General features: G+C 35.1%; 1 protein-coding gene across 2 annotated transcripts; it reads right to left on the bottom strand.

Moving 5' to 3' along the window:
- Positions 1-588: 588 nt before the first annotated feature.
- On the bottom strand, positions 589-18,443 carry ELF5 (E74 like ETS transcription factor 5). 2 transcript variants are annotated; one of them, XM_034417351.3, is made up of 7 exons: positions 18,225-18,443; positions 13,703-13,830; positions 11,077-11,310; positions 10,349-10,399; positions 7,484-7,552; positions 5,359-5,554; positions 589-1,906 (listed from the first exon to the last, which is right to left on the bottom strand). In XM_034417351.3, the coding sequence occupies exons 2-7, from the start codon at positions 13,827-13,829 to the stop codon at positions 1,810-1,812; spliced, it is 774 nt and encodes a 257-aa protein (XP_034273242.1). In that variant the 5' UTR covers position 13,830; positions 18,225-18,443; the 3' UTR covers positions 589-1,809. The 2 variants fall into 2 exon arrangements, with proteins under 2 accessions (XP_034273242.1, XP_034273243.1); XM_034417352.3 differs by lacking the exon at positions 18,225-18,443 and adding an exon at positions 18,076-18,164 and having other exon boundaries at positions 1,710-1,906.
- Positions 18,444-20,492: the final 2,049 nt, after the last annotated feature.

Below are 20,492 nucleotides of genomic sequence, written 5' to 3'. Positions count from 1 at the left end.
CCCATTTTCGAGGCTCTTTTTGGCCCATTTTTGAAGGTTTTTTCGGCTCATTTTTTCGGCTTTTTTTCAGGCTGTTTTTTCTGAAAAAAATGGCCAAAAAAGCTTCAAAAATGGGCTGAAAAAAGCCTCGAAAACAGGCCAAAAAAAGGCCCGGAAATGGGGTGTGCGGAGGCAAAAAAAACAGCCGGCTGGTGGGTGGGGCTTCGGCAATATTTGGTCTATAAGAAACACAGACATTTTCATCCTCTTTTGTGAGACAAAAAAGTGTGTCTTATAGTCCAAAAAATATGGTATCTATCTATCTATCTATCTATCTATCTATCTATCTATCTATCTATCTATCTATCTATCTATCTATCTATCCATCTATCTACCTACCTACCTACCTACACAGACAGACCCACTCACCCAGCCAATATTACATGAACAAATAAAAAAGTGTGTGCTAAAGAATATATAATGTGAAGGAATTATCATTAATTAAAAATATTAATAATAAAGATGGTTAAAGTTACACTGTTACAATTTTGTAGAAATCTAGTAAATCAGTCAATGAACTAACTTTATTCCCAGGAAGAGAAACAACAGTCCTAAGAAGCCAACTTATTCAACCACATTCTTGATGTACAACCTTGCTTTGAGTGAGGGAGTGTAAATCATAGCTAAAGTCTTTTCATGTTTTATAGATTACAAAAGTGGCATTATGAACACAGAACACAGTGCCTTTCTTCCTGAAGAAAGAAAAAAAAAACTTCTTCACAAATTCTGAAGCAGAAATATTGGTTTCGGTTCCTTTCGCATGTGTAAAAAGTGAATAGTAGCACCAAATCCTTATCCAGCTGGAATCAGAACCAGTCTTTCCCAAGTCTGTTTGGACTCAAGTGTAACCTTCATATATAGTACCACAAATAATTTTTTTTATTCATGCTGTGACAAATATTGTTGTGACTACCAGCATAACCACACTAAGAATGTTGCTGCAGGCAAGATGAAACTTTGAATGCAAGAGGACAGGCAGAGGAACTTGTTGGCCTCCCAAAGTTGGTGAATTAGATCCATGTGCCATTTTCATTGGTTATATTGGCTGAGTCTGTTGGGAGTTCCAATTCAACTATATCTAGAAGAGCACATATCCACATTCAGGTTGATAGGATAGAGAAAAATGATCATTCTACGTTACCTATTGGAGTATGATGGTAGACATGGACTATCTTTTACTAAATAAAGCAGATCTTTTTTTGCATTTGAGTACTTTTTAATATTATTTAAACACATCATTTTAAAAAACACACATTATTTTCCATTCAAGCAATAGGAAATTGCACCCGTTTCTTGGACTCTACTGCTGAGTATTAGAGGCACTACTTCTATGGTTCTTTGAGCCTGTAAAAAATATTACAGAGACTCGTACAGACCACATGACAATCAGTTGCTCACCCATTGGTAGAAGATGATATCAAGAAAATGCTATTCAAAATTCCATCAAACTCAAAATGGAAGTACTATAAACCTGGGATTTAGGTTTAAGTACTGATGACAAACTCTTATTGGCTTTCAGAGCAAAATCGCACCAGATTACTGGAAAGATTGAAACCATATTATGGGTGCTTATGCCATGCAGGTTGTGTGGTAGATAAAAAGTGCAAAGGCAGTACATTTCCTAATCCAGACTGTCTATTAATGGTTATTTTATCCAGTTATCCAGAGTATATGGCCATTTCGATCTAGAAAAGCTGGCAGAGAACTTCCATCTGTGGGAATTGACCTTCACATTGTTTATTAGATAATGAGTCCAAAGATATGGGTATTTCATGAGTTGCTTTCTTGCCATCCATGTGCATTTTTTCCAAATTTATACACTAATCTCCTGTCAACTCGTTCTAAAATTCCAGTTTTATAATAATACCTGCAAACAATAACAGTGAAATGGAAATTAGAAGCATCTAAACACCAGATTTGAATGACAACTAGTTACATGGAACATTTGGTTTTGACAAAGCAGGGGCTTCCACACACACACAGGCAAAAGTCAAGTTAATTGTCTCAGAACTTAAAATTTTCCTAGATATGAAATGAAATGAAGTGTAGGAGTATTAAATTGTTGTTGCATTTGTTTTACACCAAAGTCAAAACAAAATTACCCCCTCCTCCATAAAAATGGATGCCCACCCTTCCATGTTTTGAAGTGTTAAACCTGTCCCTCATTAACCACTCAGGAAGATGGCTGACTTGACAATCCAGAAAAGTGCCTTCAATTTACAAACAAGGGAACTAAATTCCCTAAGTATATATGACTCTCCTGGGTTAGTAGGAGTCTCAGAATTACCCCAGAAGAGACGGGACTACAATTACTTCCTTGCTGAAAATTTACAATATAGCCATTTTGAAATTTATGTTTTAAACAGACAATAAGTTGTTCCTTTTACTTCTTAAATTTATTTGATTATTATTTTATTTGATTATTAAAATTTATTTTACTAACTAAGAGGCTCTTTCTTCTCTTCTCACAACCTGTAAACTCCTTTTTGAAGAAATAGAAATATAAGGATTTAAAAAGTTGCAGTTTTCTTTGGCCATTTTCATGAATTTGCCACCTTTATTTGGGTTTATTTGGGCACTTTTGGGTTGTTTATTGTGGGAGGCTGAAATATTTTAATTTTAAGGGATTTGGACTGTGATTAAAAAAAATATTTGTAGCTCAGGATTGAAATGAGGGGTCCTTGGTGCTCTCTGAGCTTGGTTGTTTTCTTGCAGACATTTTATTACCCAAACTAGGTAACAGCATCACTAGCATGTTACCTACCTACCAAGGATTCTGATTGGCCAGGATATACCTGCTGATCTGTAAAAAGCTTTTTTTTTTAAAAAAATATTTTTTTCTTGACCATAAGAGGGAGCTAGAGCACAGAAGATGAAGCAACATAGAAGGTATCTAAACCAGATAGGGATTGCAAAAATTATTTTGGAAGAGTATTTAAACCAAACAATTCACTTTATAGATCAACTTCAAGTAGTCCTTGATTTACAACAGTTCATTTAGTGACCATTCAAAGATACAATGGTACTGAAAAATGTAACTTATGACATTTTCAGCATTATGACAGTTATGACCTTTGCAGCATCCCGGTGATCATGTGATCAAAATGCAGATATTTGGCAACTGATTCACATTTATGACCATTGCTATGTCCAAGGATCATGAGATTACCTTTTGCAATCTTCTGACAAGCAAAACCAATAGGAAGCCAGATTCACCTAACAACCAGGTTACTATCTTATCAACTGCAGTTATTCACTTAACATCTGTGGCCAGAAAGGTCATAAAATGGGGCAAAACTCACTTAACAAATGTCGTACTTAAGAATAGAAATGTTGGGTTCAATTGTGGTTGCAACTCAAGGTCTACTTGTATATTCTAAAGATGTCATGTGAGGACCAAGACGAACAAATTACTCAAATAATTAGAAGAAAGATGAGTAATCCAGAGTTGCAACTATGTGCAGAAAGTTATCAACCAACTAAGGTTATTGCATGCATATTTGACAATACTGCAATTTTGGAATATAAATCTGCTACCAACAGTGCTCCTATGAAGATGGTTTAATTATAAGTCCCCAAGTGCAACTGAATGAAGAAGAGTAAAGTAAAGTGTAAGTAAATCTATAATCCTAAGGAGAACAAGTTTGGGATCTTTACTTCAAAATTGAAATAGGAATTGACAATGCTGACATTTGATATTGGAGAATCTCTTGAGAAAAAGAGAAGTGTATATATTTAATAGACATTCTAAAAAAGAAAAAGATTTTATTTTATGAGACAAGCTGTAGGGAATGACTTTAAAATTTTAATTGATTAAATTAATTGCTTTTATTCATGAAGATGAATGTTTTTAAAAATTAGAGTTTTAAAATGAATGTAAAAGAACTTCTTTTAAGATCAAAGAATTGAGAGAGTATAGTTATTTTTGTTAAAATAAATGATGATAGTTTAGAAATATAAGTGTAAATAGAAATAACAGGTAGTCTTCAACTTACATTGTTCATTTAGTGACCATTCAAAGTTACAAGGGTTCTGAAAACAGTGACTTATGACTGTTTTTCACACTTACTTATGACCATTGCAGCATCGACATGGTCATGTGATCAAAATTTAGATGCTTGGCAACTGACTTGTATTTATGACAGTTGCAGTGTGCAGGGTCAATTGAGAAGCCAGATTCACTTAACAACCATGTTACTAACAACTGCAATGATTCACTTTACAACTGTGGCAAGAAAGGTCATAAAAACTCACTTAACAAATATCTCGCTTAGCAACAGAAATTTTTGGCTCAATTGTGGTTGTAAGTCGATGGCTACTTGTATGTGTCACTTCCCACAACCAGAGGGGAAAAAAAGAAAAAAATGGATTTGGTTAAAATGGCAATGTAAAATGTTTTAAACAAAGAAGTTTGATTTGGTCTTGCTTCTATTGGAATATTGCTTGCGGTTTTTATGCTTGAAATAGAAAGAAAACTAAATCAGAATTTAGTTTGATGATTTAATAATTGTGTAGTTTTAGAACCGGCTTATAATAATTATTGATAAAGTAAAAAGTTGAATTAGTATTTTACTGTGTTGGAAAGAGTCAGAAGTCACCTTTTTTCTTCTTTTTTTCCCTCATTGACTTCCCCCCCTTTTAATTTTTATTTTCATTATATTTCATGCTATTTATTTATTTATTTATTTATCCAATTTATATGCCGCCCTTCTCTGTAGACTCAGGGCAGCTTACAATGCATTATAGCAATAGCCTGCATACTTTTTTGTATATACCTGCTTATTAGGGCTTTCGGCCTCCCCTAAGCGGTATTGTTCTATGCAAAGTTGGCTTATTGCCCCCACAATCCGGGTCCTCAATTTACCTACCTTGAAAGGATGGAAGGCTGAGTCAACCTTGAGCCTGGTGAGATTCTTGCACTAATTGCAGGCAGCTGGCAGCTAAGTGCTAGCATTTAACAGCACTTTAGTCCGCTGCACCACCGAGGCTAAATAATAAACCTTAATAATTTTTTTTAAAAAAAACCCTTAGGAGGACACTAAGAACAGAGTCTCTAAAGATGATTTTAGTGTACAATAAAAAAAAAATTGGAAGAGCGGTTCTTTAGATACGGTGAAAGCTCCTTATAGGCTAATATATCTGAGGGAGATGGGCAGTTAAGAAATATGTAATATAAACAAACAAACAAACAATGAAGGTGCTCGAATTGGGTCTGGAAATGACTAGAAACCAAAGAAGGTTGCATAAATCTATTATACCATATTCAAAATGCCCAGTTTTTACCTGCATTAGATATATCTTCTTAAAATATTAACTTACCGGAGTGCTCTGCTTAGTTTTTCATATGTCATTCTGTCATTTTTTTTCCTTTGTCCCCACATCTTTGCCAGAGCATCAGATTTGATAACACGAAAGACGCCTTGGTCTCTGTCTTCCCATTCAAGGATACCGGAATTCTCTTCAGGGGACAAGAGAAGATCTCGTACAAACTCCCACAAGTGAGAACTCTGCAGACCTTCAAGAATGAAAGTGAATAGAGGCAAGAAAAGCTTTTCTATGATGAATTATCAGATGCTAAGAAAATGCTATCTGGATTGTAGAACAATGATGTACCGAAGACGAAAGTAATGGTAGTAAAGCAGTCCAGCATAGGCTGCCACCAATGGTTATGCATAGTCAGGAAACAAAACCAATTGGATGACACTGATATCAAATTCCTTTGCTTTACAATATAGGAAAGTATCAAGCATCCAAACTTTGAAAGAAAAAGCCACTACATGTGCAATGAAGTTTTCATCAGTGTATAAACATAGCAGTCATAACTAGGACCAGGGTAGTCAATCACCTGCCATTTTTAAATCATGTCAAACCCCCTGGATGGATTTCTTTTTTTAAAAAAGTTATCTTCCTGCCATCTCAAATGAAGACAGTCAAGAGAATTAATGTGTGACCTCCTGATTGGCAAAACTGAAAGGCCTAATGTCTATGTGTCTAAAAAGAGTAGAAATGGCTTTAGATAATAAGCTGCTTTCTCTTTCAAAAAAAATATCTCTTGTTCTGGAAGACATTTTTGGTGGTAGACTGATATAATGATGTTTCTCCAGATTATGAGAGACCCATCCAATAATTCTTGTTTCAGGAAATTTAATTCCATCCCTTTCCAAAATTGAGCATGATTATCTTTTCATTGTGTTTTGTAAGGATCTTCTTGTTTCCTGAAGCTTTTTTCCATCCTAACTTTCCTTCCTTCCTTCCTTCCTTCCTTCCTTCCTTCCTTCCTTCCTTCCTTCCTTCCTTCCTTCCTTCCTTCCTTCCTCCCTCCCTCCCTCCCTCCCTCCCTCCCTCCCTCCCTTCCCCATTGGGTTTCACTTCTTGTTCCTCAATAGGTAAAGGTAAAGGTTCCCCTTGCACATATGTGCTAGTCGTTCCCAACTTTAGGGGGCGGTGCTCATCTCCGTTTCAAAGCCGAAGAGCCAGCGCTGTCTGAAAATGTCTCCATGGTCATGTGACTGGCATAACTAAATGCCAAAGGTGCACGGAACGCTGTTACCTTCCCACCAAAGGTGGTCCCTATTTTTCTACTTGCATTTTTTACATGCTTTCAAACTGCTAGGTTGGCAGAAGCTGGAACAAGTAACAGGAGCTCACCCCATTATGCAGCACTAGGGATTCGAACCACTGAACTGCCAACCTTTTGATTGACAAGCTCAGTGTCTTAGCCACTGAGCCACCACGTCCCTCTTTGTTTCTCAATAGTTCTATTTTATTTATTTATTTATTTATTTAACTAACTTATTTTACTTTATTTACTTACTTATTTGTTTATTTGTTTATTTATTTATTTATATTTCATATTTCTAAACTACCCATCTTCCTCAGATGTTCGTTACATATAACAGTTTGACTAATTCCCATAGCACCTAGGATTCAGATAGTTTGGGCATTTCTTGTATAGGAATTCTGCATATCATCCTGCATTGTACCAGAAAACAAACAATTAAAAAAGAAGACAAACTATGAGTGTATTTGAATCATCTTTGCTGACATCACACAAGTTGGGGTAGCAGGAAGTTAAGGATGATGTGGTAATCTAAGGAGCAAATACTGTCTGACCTCTTTTTACTTTCCAGACTTGCTTAAAAATCTGATCAGAAATGCAGAGTCATTACTTGAGGTTATAATGAGGTGAGGAATCTACCGACCTTAGACATGTTTGAGGCTAAATTGCAAAATTAATTTTAAAAATAGCACATTTGACAAGTAGCATAATCCACAAAGCTCCAAGCAGGATATATTATTGATGAGCTTCCTGAACTTTAGTCACTTTTGTGAGTAAAGAGATTTCTTGGTAATATGTATATATTGTATATGTATGTTTGCTTGTGTGTATTAATAATTCTATGATACTTATACATAAGATTTTAGATGTCAGAAATATACCTACTTGTTCTACTGTGACCTTGAAAATCTTGACTCTTGATGCCACCTGTTCTCAAACATGCCTTATCATTATCTGAAAGATATATTTTTTAAAAAAATAAATGTAAATAATTCTAATGAATTTTAGTGATATTTAAAGAAGTCTTCATGTTCTCTGAATGAAACTCTATGGAACACTAAACCAGTATAGGTCTGAGGCTTTTCTTAGAATTAAAAACCCAACTTTATCATAAAAGATAATGATTAACTCCAAATTGGATAATTAGCTGAAATGGCATCAATAACCACTGGAAGTCCTCAAAAGATCATAATTGGTCAAGTGTGAATGATCTAAAAGATGATTACCAGAAAACTCAGTGTGCCCTGATATCATCTCTAGGTAAATAGTACTTCATGTTATAACTTGCTCCAGAATGATAGTCATGGACCATAATCATCTGAGAAAAAAACTATGATCAAAGAGCATAATAAATATGAGGCAAAGGAGCTCACTGAACGAGGGCAAAATTGGCTGGTTAATCAGTGATCTTATTGCTGCTAAGTGCCCAAGCTAAGTTAAACAATGATACAGCCTTGATTTCCTTGCATTTCTTGGTCTTGCAGGATGCACATAGCCAACTGTTTAGTAAAGATACACATCTGACCTCTGGGAGACTTACACAACCTGAAACTATCAAAATGGACTTATAATTACACTGAGTTTGGAGTTGAGTCAGACTTGCATGTTACCAAATCCATGCAAATCACATGCAAGAATTGTCCCATTTACTTATTGAATATCATTTCCTGCTGAAAACAAATGACAAAGATAGCAAAGAAATAAACTTTCAAAAAGCAATAACAGCAGAATTTTTTAAAAAAACCCTTAAAAATGCTACCAATCACTCTCAAAAAAACAATCATTCTGTGGAGAATCTCTACAAGGAATATATTCTTATCAGTCCACCACCTCTTAAGACTGGAATATCTGCTTCAGTTTCACCAGGAAATACTTCTATAACTTCCAAAATGGGTTATATCTCTTGCTTTTAGTATCAAATGTCTTGTATAATTAATGGCAGATAATTAGGACCTTGATAGAGGCTGAATGTAGAAAAAAGATAAAAGGGAACTAGTGCGCATTTTAAAAAATGAAACAGCAGAAATCAGAAAGAGGAAGGTGACAATTATTTAGATCAGGGGTCTCCAACCTTGGCAACTTTAAGACTTGTGGACTTCAGCAAAGCTGGCTGACGAATTCTGGGAGTTGAAGTCCACAAATCTTAAAGTTGCCAAGTTGGAGACCCCTGATTTAGATGACAGCCAATGGAAGTAAGAAGAAGCAACACTTAAAATTTACAGTGGAATTTTTCTTCCAATGCAAATTCCATGTCTGGAGGAATTAATTTTCATTAGGACCATAGTGGGGACTGAAAGATTAAATTCCCACTTGAATAATGATAATCTATTGCTATTAACATTTAATTTGCAGCTTTTAAATGCAAAGAAGTATTCAAAATAGTACCTATATTTAGTCAATAGGCTTCTGTGTAAACCATGTAAAAGTTTCACCATAAAACATGTATTACAGTAATCTAATATGGAAAATGCACTTAGAATCACAAAAGTTCAAGGAGGATAAATCTTTGAATATAGGACTTAATTGTAAGAAAAGTGTTATTTTTTTACCACACTATCTACTGATTTAAAAGTAAGGCAGAATCTAACATAAGAACAATACTGTAAACTTGTGTGGATGGCTTTTTCTTGCATTTTATTAATCATTAGAAAAGTCATAATGTGTGTTGAGGGCAGAAACTTGCTAAAACAATCGATTATGTAATGGGATTTCCAATTAAAATCACATCTAACTTTTTTTTTTATTTCAACTGTCTGTTTATCTTAGATTATTTGATCACAGCTTCCAAACATTGCTTAAATTCTAATCTGTCAGGCTTAGATCTTTAATTTATGAGATATAGATCTAAATTCTTTGGCACTGTGACAGTACTCCTCTCTAAAGCTCCACTTATGGATATTTAATGTAGATATTAAAAAACTTTGGTGAGAATTCTAAGCCTACCTGACACTATTTTGACAATTTTGTGCCCTATCAAGGGAAAATATATTTATCTGAGGATACGAGTTAACATTCTTTCTAATTTTTCAGTGGATAGGAGGAATGACACAGTCAGAAGTACTGGGAGCTAATGAATTCAATCAGGTGATTGAGGAAACGCTTCCCATTTCAGTTTCATTCAGTTTCCTTTCCTTGTAGAAATCTCCTACCTACCACTATCAACTGTGCTTCCATTCCAAAATCAGTTACAAGCCAAACTGAAAATGATTAAGGAGGAACATAGCACTTAATCATACTTGATGTTGCTCTGCTACCAACTGGTCCAAAACAAAAATCTCATACTCAGAACAAAAGCTCTAAGGTTAGATGGTTGATGGGAGGCTAGATCTTATTTAGAGATGGCTTTTTATTATTATTATTTTGGTAAAAAGCTATCAAGGCTCTTCATTCTACAATGATTTTGAATAGGAATTTTGGTCGAAGAATGCAGAAGATGGCTCATGATTCAATAATTGTTTCCTCTGAAAGGAAACAAAGAAACATGTCACTAATTATGACCATGGGTGTCTTTGGGGCAAATTTTGATATGTATGTCATGACATTTCCACATAAATCTGTAATTTATACAGCCATAGCATTGCTTGGTGACATCATTGGTGGGGTATGTTGCTCTCACTGTTCTTGTGCAGCCGGAACAAATGAGAGTAAACTACTACTAATGCTACTGCTGAGAGAACCCTAACCCTAACCCCAGCTAAAATATTCATTTATGATAACAATTTTATTACAAACTTTAGAACTTTCCCTTACAGTCTTTTTCAGATGACTTTGTATCTTCATTGTCCTGAAAGAAGGAGATGCCTATAAAAACAAGCAAAAATGGATTACAGTATTATTGTATATAATAAAAATACCTTACTGTACCATTGCAATATATTTAAAAAAAAAAAACAAATTTCTGATGTGAACAGATTGTTCTGTGCTACAATTTCTTCTTAAAAATGGTGCAAAAGGCTGAGACACACCTACAGATGCTCCAGCTTGTATTTATTAAAATCACAGCTCTTGCTAGAGAAGAGATCTAAGATTCTGAGGAGGGACCTAGTCTCTCAGTCTGGATTAGTCTAAGGGCTGCCCCTAGATGGGGTCAAAAGAATCAATTTTAACTTTTTAAACGTTCCCCTTCTCCCACGAACATTTCTGGTTAGACCCATGAGTCAGAATTTACTCTTTTCTACATTTCTTCCTTGTTTTAATCTCATCTTGCTTTTGGGTGCCTTTTTTGGTTCTTCATTTCTCTTTCACCCTATCTTATCTCTTGGTCTAGTTTTGCAAAGATTAATTTGATTTAATGAGTTTCTAAATTGTTTCAGTCTTATTTTTAATCTTGGTCTGTCTTTCTTTGGATATGTCTGTTGGATTGTGATATAGCATCATATGGCAGTCTCGCTGGCTGCCAATTCAATACTTTGCATAAGGCTGAGCGTTACACCCAAAAAGAAATAGTAATATTCTGAGTAAATGTTTGGCACACTGACCACGAGTCTTGATGTTTTGGAGTATGAAGTAGAGGTATTCACCACAAATTCCAGCAGCATTTAAAAAATCTTCTTGGGTCATACAACAGAGCTGGTGACCATTTATGTTGAAGTGGGAAAAGGAAATGCAATTAGCATCCAGTTTGTATTGATCACAGCAAAACTGTAGCCACTCACAGACGTTGTGTCTTGTCCAGTATTCTGGATGCATAGAAGTCCAGGACGAATCACAAGCTGTCACAATATGATGAGAGAAAATAAATCCAGTAGTTAAAGTTTGAACAACTTAATTGTTTACTTTAATGAAGAACTTCAGATCAACTTCTGAAGCCATAAATGTCTGCAAGGATGTGGGCAACAGAACAAAAAGCATGCATAACAACAAAATGTCATGATGCAAAGCATACTCAATATTTGCATTAACATTGCAATATGAGAATGAAAGGATAGAGCTTGCATGGTGACTTCACATTGCACTTTTAATCATTTTGCCATCATTATAGTTAGGAATGGAAGCCACGCTACCAAATGTTATTTAATGTCAGTTCAAGCTTTCAATGCCATCTATTACATTATTGTATAATATTAGTGACAATATACCAATTTATGAGATAGAAGGATGATTGTTCCTAAACTGGGAATTTCTCTTTGGGTTGATATGAAGTGGAAGATGAAGACTGTACAAAAAGTTACGAGACATAGAATGGAGGAAATGCAACAAGATAGAAAGGAGTTAACACTGGCACAGTTATATATTTTCAGACTATTTTATTAGTATAACCTTCAATCTTTTGTAATAATGGATAGTTCACGCTTTAAAAATTATTTGCTGAGTTGTACAGCTCATAAGACAGCCCACAAAAACATAAAAAGGTAAACATGAAAATTTAGCAAATGGACACTAGATCTCTGATAAAAATATTTAAATGAAATGTTGGAAGCAATCAAATAATTGCCTTAATTTTTGGATGTATAATTAAGGCAAGAGACTGGTTTCCATCACATTCTACACATGAGCTTCTTTCAAAGCTCTGTCCAGATGATAACATTGGTCTTCTTCTTTCCTTCTTTCTCCTGACTTCTATGTTTTGATCAAAACTTCTGTTGAAAGACTAAGCACATTCCTGTTTCTTAAGTCATGAGTTATTTATCCAGTATCAGAGCTGGAGACAAAATAACAAACAAAATAATCTGTGTTTGAATCTACCAGTGCAATCTTTGTGGCCTTATGTAACAACATTTATTAACCCAGTAATATTTACCAATAGAAACGAGAAAGTTTGTGTGTGTGTTTGTGTGTGTGTGTGAGAGAGAGAAAGGGACGGAGAGAGAGAGAGGGACGGACTCCATGTTCTTTAGTTTCTAAACTAATTTTGGCAGTCATGAGGGACAAAATTGATAGGTGCTTTTTTGTTTTTCTTTTCTTTTTGTTGTTGCTGGATTTTTAAATTCTTCCTCTCCTCACAAGAATCTATACAAAAATATAGTAATGGGTTAAATTAATGGTATACAAACAGACTTGATTTGCACAATGAATTTTTTTTCTTCCATTCCTTTACACTTCTCTTGAACATACCTTCAGTGTGTTGTGAAAATGTCTTCTCTGGGATGAAGTTGTACAATATAGATGGACTATTTTTTCGGGTTGGATAAGACTTCAAAGTTGGAACAGCTGGGATTTTTGGATTGTCAGTTTGTTTGTTTAAGGGATAGTATATTATTAGGTGTGCAAGAAATGCTCTACACACTTGTTTCCTGTCAAAATAATGTATTTATAGTTTGCTACTGAAATTCAGTGGAAGTTCTGTGAGCAGTGTAAGGGCTGTAAAGGATGATCACTCTTGTGTTGCAAAGAAATAATGAGAATAAATTCTATTGCATTATTTTTATCATCTGCACAATGGTTTAATATCTGAGTCTAATGGAATGTGTACATGCCCAAACTAAGATTTTCAACAGAATCTGCTACCCAAGTATTATCAACTGGATGATCATATTTCTACTATTTATTAATTTTGAGGAACATTGGATACTGCTGCCAAAACTAAGTGTTAGAAATTGGTCTGAACCTTTGTTTTTTAAACTGCAACCCATAAACTATGTTGGGGAATCATACCCCAGAGAACAATATTTGCCATATTTAAATTTTAGAAATACTGTTTTGGGTTTCTTTATTATGACGCAAAATGACATGCTATAAACCCTTGGTTTTTGGTAGAGTCTATGGATATTTTAATGACTTATAGCTAATCAGATTAACTTTTTTTTACACAGATATCTTTATTTTCCTAAATAGCAGGAAGTTAGGCAACTAAACAAATATCTTCCCCATCCTTAGAAGAAGCATTCAAGTCATAGAAATTGAAAAACATATCCAAAAGAGTTCTTTATTCCTGAATTGGCCTGAAATATTTTAGTACACTCTGGGGCTGTTTTATATTCACAAATGGCAATGGAATTGTAAAGGTGACAGATATTAAGTGGCAAACAAAAAATGTTTAGGAAGCAAGAAACTAATTGTGTAACGAATCTGATAATACCTTTCTGAGAATATCATAAGATGAAGGCATTTATTTTATTAGTTTTCATTAATTTTTAATTTTTATAAGATGTCTAGTCTACCCACCTGTTTGATGTTCAAATAGTGAGTACTGTTCATCCACTATTCCAAATACATCTGACCATGATGTCAAGGATTCACACATCATTGTGTTTGGCAGGAAGGTATTATGGCTAACGGAGTCCAGCATCATTCTAAAATATTATATGATTATTCATATCATTTGTTCATCTTTAATTATTTGTTTTAATATCATAACACAATAACACATATCATGTTAACAATAGTGACAGAAACAGAAACTCCCAAATATAGTATTTACATTTAACAATTATACTGTAAGTAGCGTTGAGCAAAGAAGTCATGCACTGATCCATTCTTAGTAAGATTGGACTAGACGTTTGTCAATTCTTTTTGTTGCTTTGATCAACCTGCAGTGGACAGTTGATGGCACTATAGAAACAATCCAAAATTTGATTGATGGCAACAAAAGAGGGAACTGTTTTCTCCCAGAGGCATTCTTCCTCAAAATAGCTACTTTCTCTGCTCTGATACTTCTCCAAATGTTTTCTTATTTAAAATGAAATGTTAAATTCACTTTGTGGAGATTTTTGTCTCTCAGATTAATATTTAATTAAAAACCTCAGTTTAATAATCATAATTGTTACCTTCCAACTATCTGAAAGAATCTAAGTGTCTTTTCAAGGTGACTTTATCAAGTCCTGTTTAGCAAAAAATGCTCACCAATGGCATAAGTTATTATGCTATTCTTTGTAGAGTTGGCATTTTGTTGTAATTAAAGGATTAACACATCTCTGTATTCCATAAATTAAGATTTGAAAATAACACCTTGTGCAGAAAACAAGGTGAACCAAAATAAATCCACAAAACCTAGCTAATACTTCCCGGCTGAATAGGACAAAGGTGACACCTTTTTCTTTCCTTTCCCACAAATTCTCTGTTTTGCTAGCATCTAATACTTACATTTTAAAGGTTTGCAGTCATCAGAATAGAATTTTCACTACTAAATTGTATGCGGCAATGTGTATTTTATCATTATCCTCACCATCCTAATCAATTTAGTTACTACTACTACTACTACTACTACTACTACTACTACTACTACTACTAATAATAATAATAATTATTATTATTTTATTTCTATATCGCCCTTCTCCCGAAGGACTCAGGGCGGTGTACAGCCTATTAAAACACAAAAATATACAGATATCAATTAAAAAATAATTAAAATTATTAAATAATTTCGGCCTAAATTAAAACCCAGAAATTTAAAACACCCAATTTAAAATCATTTACTTTGATAGCCCGGCCTGGCGGAACAGCAGGGTCTTGAGGGCACAGCGAAATACATGGAGGTTGGAGATCTTGCGCAATTCCGGGGGCACTTCATTCCATAGGGCAGGAGTTCCCACAGAGAAGGCCCTCCCCCTGGGTGTTGCCAGTCAACATATCTTCGCCGATGGCACCCTGAGGAGCCCCTCTCTGTGGGAGCAGACTGGCCGGTGGGAGGCTACTGGTGGCAGAAGTCGGTCTCGAAGGTACCCGAGTCCTACGCCATGGAGCACTTTAAAGGTGGTAACCACATGGGCATAACGAGTCACGCCCATAACCACCCGCGCGGTCGCATTCTGGACCAGTTGGAGCCTCCAAGTGCTCTTCAAGAGGAGCCCCATGTAGAGAGCATTACAATAGTCCAGCCGGGAGGTGACCAGGGCGTGAGTGACCGTGCGCAAGGCGTCCCGGTCCAGAAAGGGCCACAACTTGCTAATCAGGTGAACCTGATAAAAAGCCCTCCTGGCCATGGCCGTCATATGCTCTTAGTCACACTGTGGTTGATTTATTTATTTATTTATTTACAAATAATTCGGGACAATGAATATTTTCAATTCACCTTCTTTCCCTTATTTCCCCCACAATAACAACCTCAAGAGAGAATGAATCAAAGCCAGTTGGCTTTGAGGCCTAACACAGGACTAGAACTCCACTTTCCCATTTTCTAGCCTGGTCCTTTAACCACTAGACCAGTGATGGCTAACCTTTTCTGGATCGAGTCCCAAAATGTGCACACGAATGTGTGCATGTGCGCCCGAACCCCCAAAATGCAATGCGTGCACAGCCCCTGTGCAAGCACCACATACCCCCATGCATGCACACGCGCCCTCCCTGCATGGACCCTGCCCTCCCGTGAATGCACGTCAGAGACCTGACGACCAATTGGCCAGTGGGAAATTTGCGCACATGCGCCATGGCTTGCATGCCCACAGAGAGCACATGTGCCATAGGTTCGCCCTCACAGCACTAGACCAAACTGCTCCTCAGTTTAATTAAGTGATTAATTAAGTGATCTGTAGAACTGAAGTGGTCTAAGTGATCAAAATGTCAATGGTATTCTGATCTACTGAATTCTTAGGCTTGACCGAATATATGGATAGTCCATAGTGATGTATCTAAAAGCATCTCCCAATGATGGAATGGCATCGATCAGTCCTTTCTTTCCTATGGTTGACCACAGGCTTTTACCCAATATGTAATAATAGCTGGGGAACATCCCAGAACCAATTTGTGGGATTGACTGGCCACAGGAAATAGGAAAACAATAGAATCATAAAATTATATATTTGGAAGGGATGAATGGAGCATCTAATCTCAACCTCTGCAAAGTGCAGGAAAACCAACTATGAACTATCCATGATGAAAGATCTGTCCATTTTCTTTAAAATAAAAATTGAGAGAGGGAGAACCTCCATAGTTGAATACCATTGGTAGAAAGTGAAAATTCTACTGCATGAGTAGAAATCAACACATAAAATGTAAGACAAAAAGTTCTAATAAGTTAAACAAATAAATAAAATGATACATGTGTGTGTATTATGTATGTGGATAAAATGAATTTAAACCTGAATCTCTAATTCTATTACATGCTAATAAGGAAGGTGGGGAGAAGAAAAATTAGAAACACTTAACAGCGATATAATTTTCATTTATAGATAAATTTTGGATAAAGTCAAAAAGAAATTAATTTTAATAAGAGCAGAAAATGTGCTGATACCCACATTTGTATTGTTGGATCCCAATCTTTCTCTACATCAAAATCACACACACACACTTACATATACATATATACATACAGATTTTCCCTCTTGACTCCCAACATTTTCTAAAAAGATAGTTGTTGGAAAAAAGTTAATGATGACAACTGTGTAAAAGTATTCAGAGTAAAAGGGACAAAATAGGTTTACTGATCGTGAACTAAAGAAGCATAAAGTTTCCTACATTATTTTTTTTTTTTTGCCTCACACTCAGTATTTATTTAAATTCATTGCTTGGAAAACCACTCAGAAAGAAGACAATGAATCAGATGAGAAGTGAAACCAATTACTTACATACATACAGAGTTAATTTATATGAAACGAAGTCATATTCTCTGTAGCTATAGTTATATCTATCTGATCACATTTTTTTTTCCTTTTGTGGGAATTTGTTTAGCAGAATTTTAGAAACTAATTTTGAAAGAGTTATAAAAGAAATTAGAATTTTAAAAGAGGGGGTATAATAATATATTATTCGATATTAGAAAAAATGACTACGTGGAATTAACAGATGTTAACTGTTAACTTAATTCAGTCACAGTATTGCAATGACTTACTGATTTTAATAAATCAATCATATCTTTTAAATATAGCCCATTACATTAATCAGAAATGATATATATTTATGTACAATTACCAAATGATTAATTCTATTAACTTGGCTAATAAAATGTCTTCCAATTTAGTAGGTGGCAATAATTTTGTAAGAAAGATTTAAAGATTTTTAAGTAAGATTTCTTAATACTAACAGCCACTAGGGGCCCCAGAAGTACAACATATATTATACAAAAATGTCCTCTATGCATACTAATCTGATAACTGTTATATTATTCCTTAAAAGTGCCCATATGGATATATTTATTTATAATTTCAGTTTTTTAAAACTTTACTAGGGTTATATATCACTCCAGTAATAAACAATTCTGAGCAGTGTACATCTCAAATCTCCATAAATTGGGTTAAAAAATAGAAAACAAATTAATAATAATATACAACATGTCTATAGCCCCAGAAGCTTTTCTTCATATAACCAAATTTTTTTTAAAAATACTACTAGAATCAATAGTGGGAATAGAGGATTATTTTACAGTTTTGGCATTGATGACATTCTTTATCTTACTGATTTTTGAGAAGTACAAAGAACAAAAACCAAAGCCAGTAACAAACAGTTTTGGGAACCAATGTCAAGAGGTCAATGTCAATGTTTATAGTCTAAAGGCACCGACACATTTTTGGTAGAAAAATCTCACTATATTCCATGGAACCTAATAGCTAGAAAGTGGACATAAATTACAATTCTCTAAACATTAGATTGAGTGTCACACTCACATTTGCAAGCTGTGTTTTTCCCGTGAGAGAGAGCAATGTTAAGGACTAATACAAAACCATGCCAATATACTTCTACAACATACATCATTCAGCATTGGGAGCACGGGACTTTCCTTAAGAGCCCTTATGAAGAAGTAAATGAAGCTTACGTGCAGCTGGGAGCACTTGTTTTCTTCTCAAGGAAAGGTTAGATCCGAAAGTAATCTTCAAAGCCAAAAGGTTTTCCGGCTCAGTGAGGTGTAAACTGTGAGAAGGGCCACCTGCAGTTCTCCGATATATGGAACACTTTCCAGACAGGTCTGTTTGGTTTTTCAGGTTCTTATACACACCCCCTTTTGATGACAATGATAATACAGACTGTGACACAGCTGAAAAGAGAAGTCACTCTTAAAATTGAGAAGAGTCCAGTTTTGAACATTCACCCATTTGCTTAAAAAATTCCCTCTTTCCTTCCCTGTGTAACTTGGATACAATTGGGGGTTCCAAATAGGCATAATTGCCTTCATCTGATACTTGTTTTGTGTTTTCCTACAGAAAATGGAATTATTGGGTACATAAAAGTAGGTTTTATCTTTTGGGTATAGTCTATAGATCAAATCCTAGCAAATTCTTTTAAATACGAGGAATGATGAAAATGGATCTATAACTGAACTGGAAGACATAATTGGGGTATTTATAGAACATTGTAGAACATTCTCTGGTGTTCAGTTTTAAAAGCAGCAGGAGTGATATGAGTAGGATCTGAACTGCTTTAACTATTAGACTATTAGCAAATGTAAATGATGATGTATGGATTATACCTTTGTGGTCAAAATTGATATAGGTTTGCAACGGGGTGACACAAGTAACATTATAACTCCATTCATAAGATAATGTTATTTTTGTACTCTTGTTAACACTTACCAAGACTGCTGATAAAACTGAATTGATGTTGTTATTGACTGAGATCAGGACCTCCACTTTGCCTAAAAATCAAAAACTTAGAATAGCACTCAAAATCTGAGGTTTATACTTGCTGTCCTCTAAGTTAATTAATTCATGAGGAGCACAATTAATTGTCATGCAAAGCGGAGCCTCTTCAGAGTCCAAAGAATCTCTCTAACTGCTGAATCACATATCCAAGATACCTCCTGATCCTGAATTGATTCATCCAAAACACAAATCAGAATATATCAATTAGACATATTTACCAGCCATCAAAAAGCCTTCAAACAGTGTTGTTATATGATTTTTTAAAAATAATATATATATATATATATATATATATATATATATATATATATATATATATGTATGTATGTATGTATGTATGTATGTATGTATGTATGTATGTATATATATTTGTTTTTTTTGGTTTGATTTATATGCCGCCCTTCTCTGGAGACTCAGGCCGGCTTACAATGCGTTAAGCAATAGCCTTCATACTTTTGTATATTTTTATACAAAGTCAGCTTATTGCCCCCACAGTCTGGGTCCTCATTTTACCTACCTTAGAAAGGATGGAAGGCTGAATCAACCTTGAGCCTGGTGAGATTTGAACTTGCAGTAATTGCAGGCAGCTGATGCTAATAACTGTACTTTAGTCTGCTGCGCCACCAGGGCTCTATTATATATTATAGGAGAATATATATATTATAGGAAAATAATTGGATGAAGCATGGATTGCAGACTATAAACTGCATAACATTAGGTTAATTTTTTTAAACCTAATGTTATGCAGTTTATAGTCTGCAATCCATGCTAAAGGTTAAAAAAAATTAAAAAGCCATTAGATGCCTTACAATATGAATTTGCTCCTGAATATTAGAAAGATACCTGCCTTAAACAAAAAATGAAACCAAACTTTAAACCGTTGAACTGTTGAAATTAGCAGTATGATGAGGAGTAAAAGAGGTCATGTCGTAGTGGACGTCACACATGCAGGCTGGAGATTGCCATCCATGCTCCTCCCAGTGCAGAAGACCAATTAAGTTTAGCTACCTATTCAGTTTTGCACTTCATATCAAAAGCCATGATCAATATGAAACACTTTTCCTTCTTTGAAAACATGCTGGGTTTATAAATACTTTCTCAACCTAGAACAAAACAGTGCTTTGGTTGGGCTTAAAAATACTCTGGGAAAGCCCTGCTGAGACTATATTCTACATATTTTATTCTCATGGTGGTCAAAAACAGGTTTGTAGGAAGCCATAAATAGGAAATGAGGTCATCCTTCCATTTGTATTCCCCAATATGTTTACTGAGAGTTATATTACTACTGGACTTAATAAGTACGTACTAAATATTAGAGGAATATAGCAGTGGTGAGTTGCCCCTGGTTTGCACCGGTTCTATAGAACCGGTAGTAAAACCAGCAGGAGGCTCTGCCCACCGACCCCGATGTCATCAGAACGCTTCTGTGCATGTGCAGAAGCTTC

Source organism: Pantherophis guttatus, chromosome 1 (assembly GCF_059756535.1).
Source record: "Pantherophis guttatus breed Tessera chromosome 1, ASM5975653v1, whole genome shotgun sequence".
In the NCBI taxonomy this organism is placed as follows: Eukaryota; Metazoa; Chordata; class Lepidosauria; order Squamata; family Colubridae; genus Pantherophis; species Pantherophis guttatus.
The sequence above is the reverse complement of the archived record's forward strand: the minus strand, read 5'-3'. Positions and strand labels throughout refer to the sequence as shown.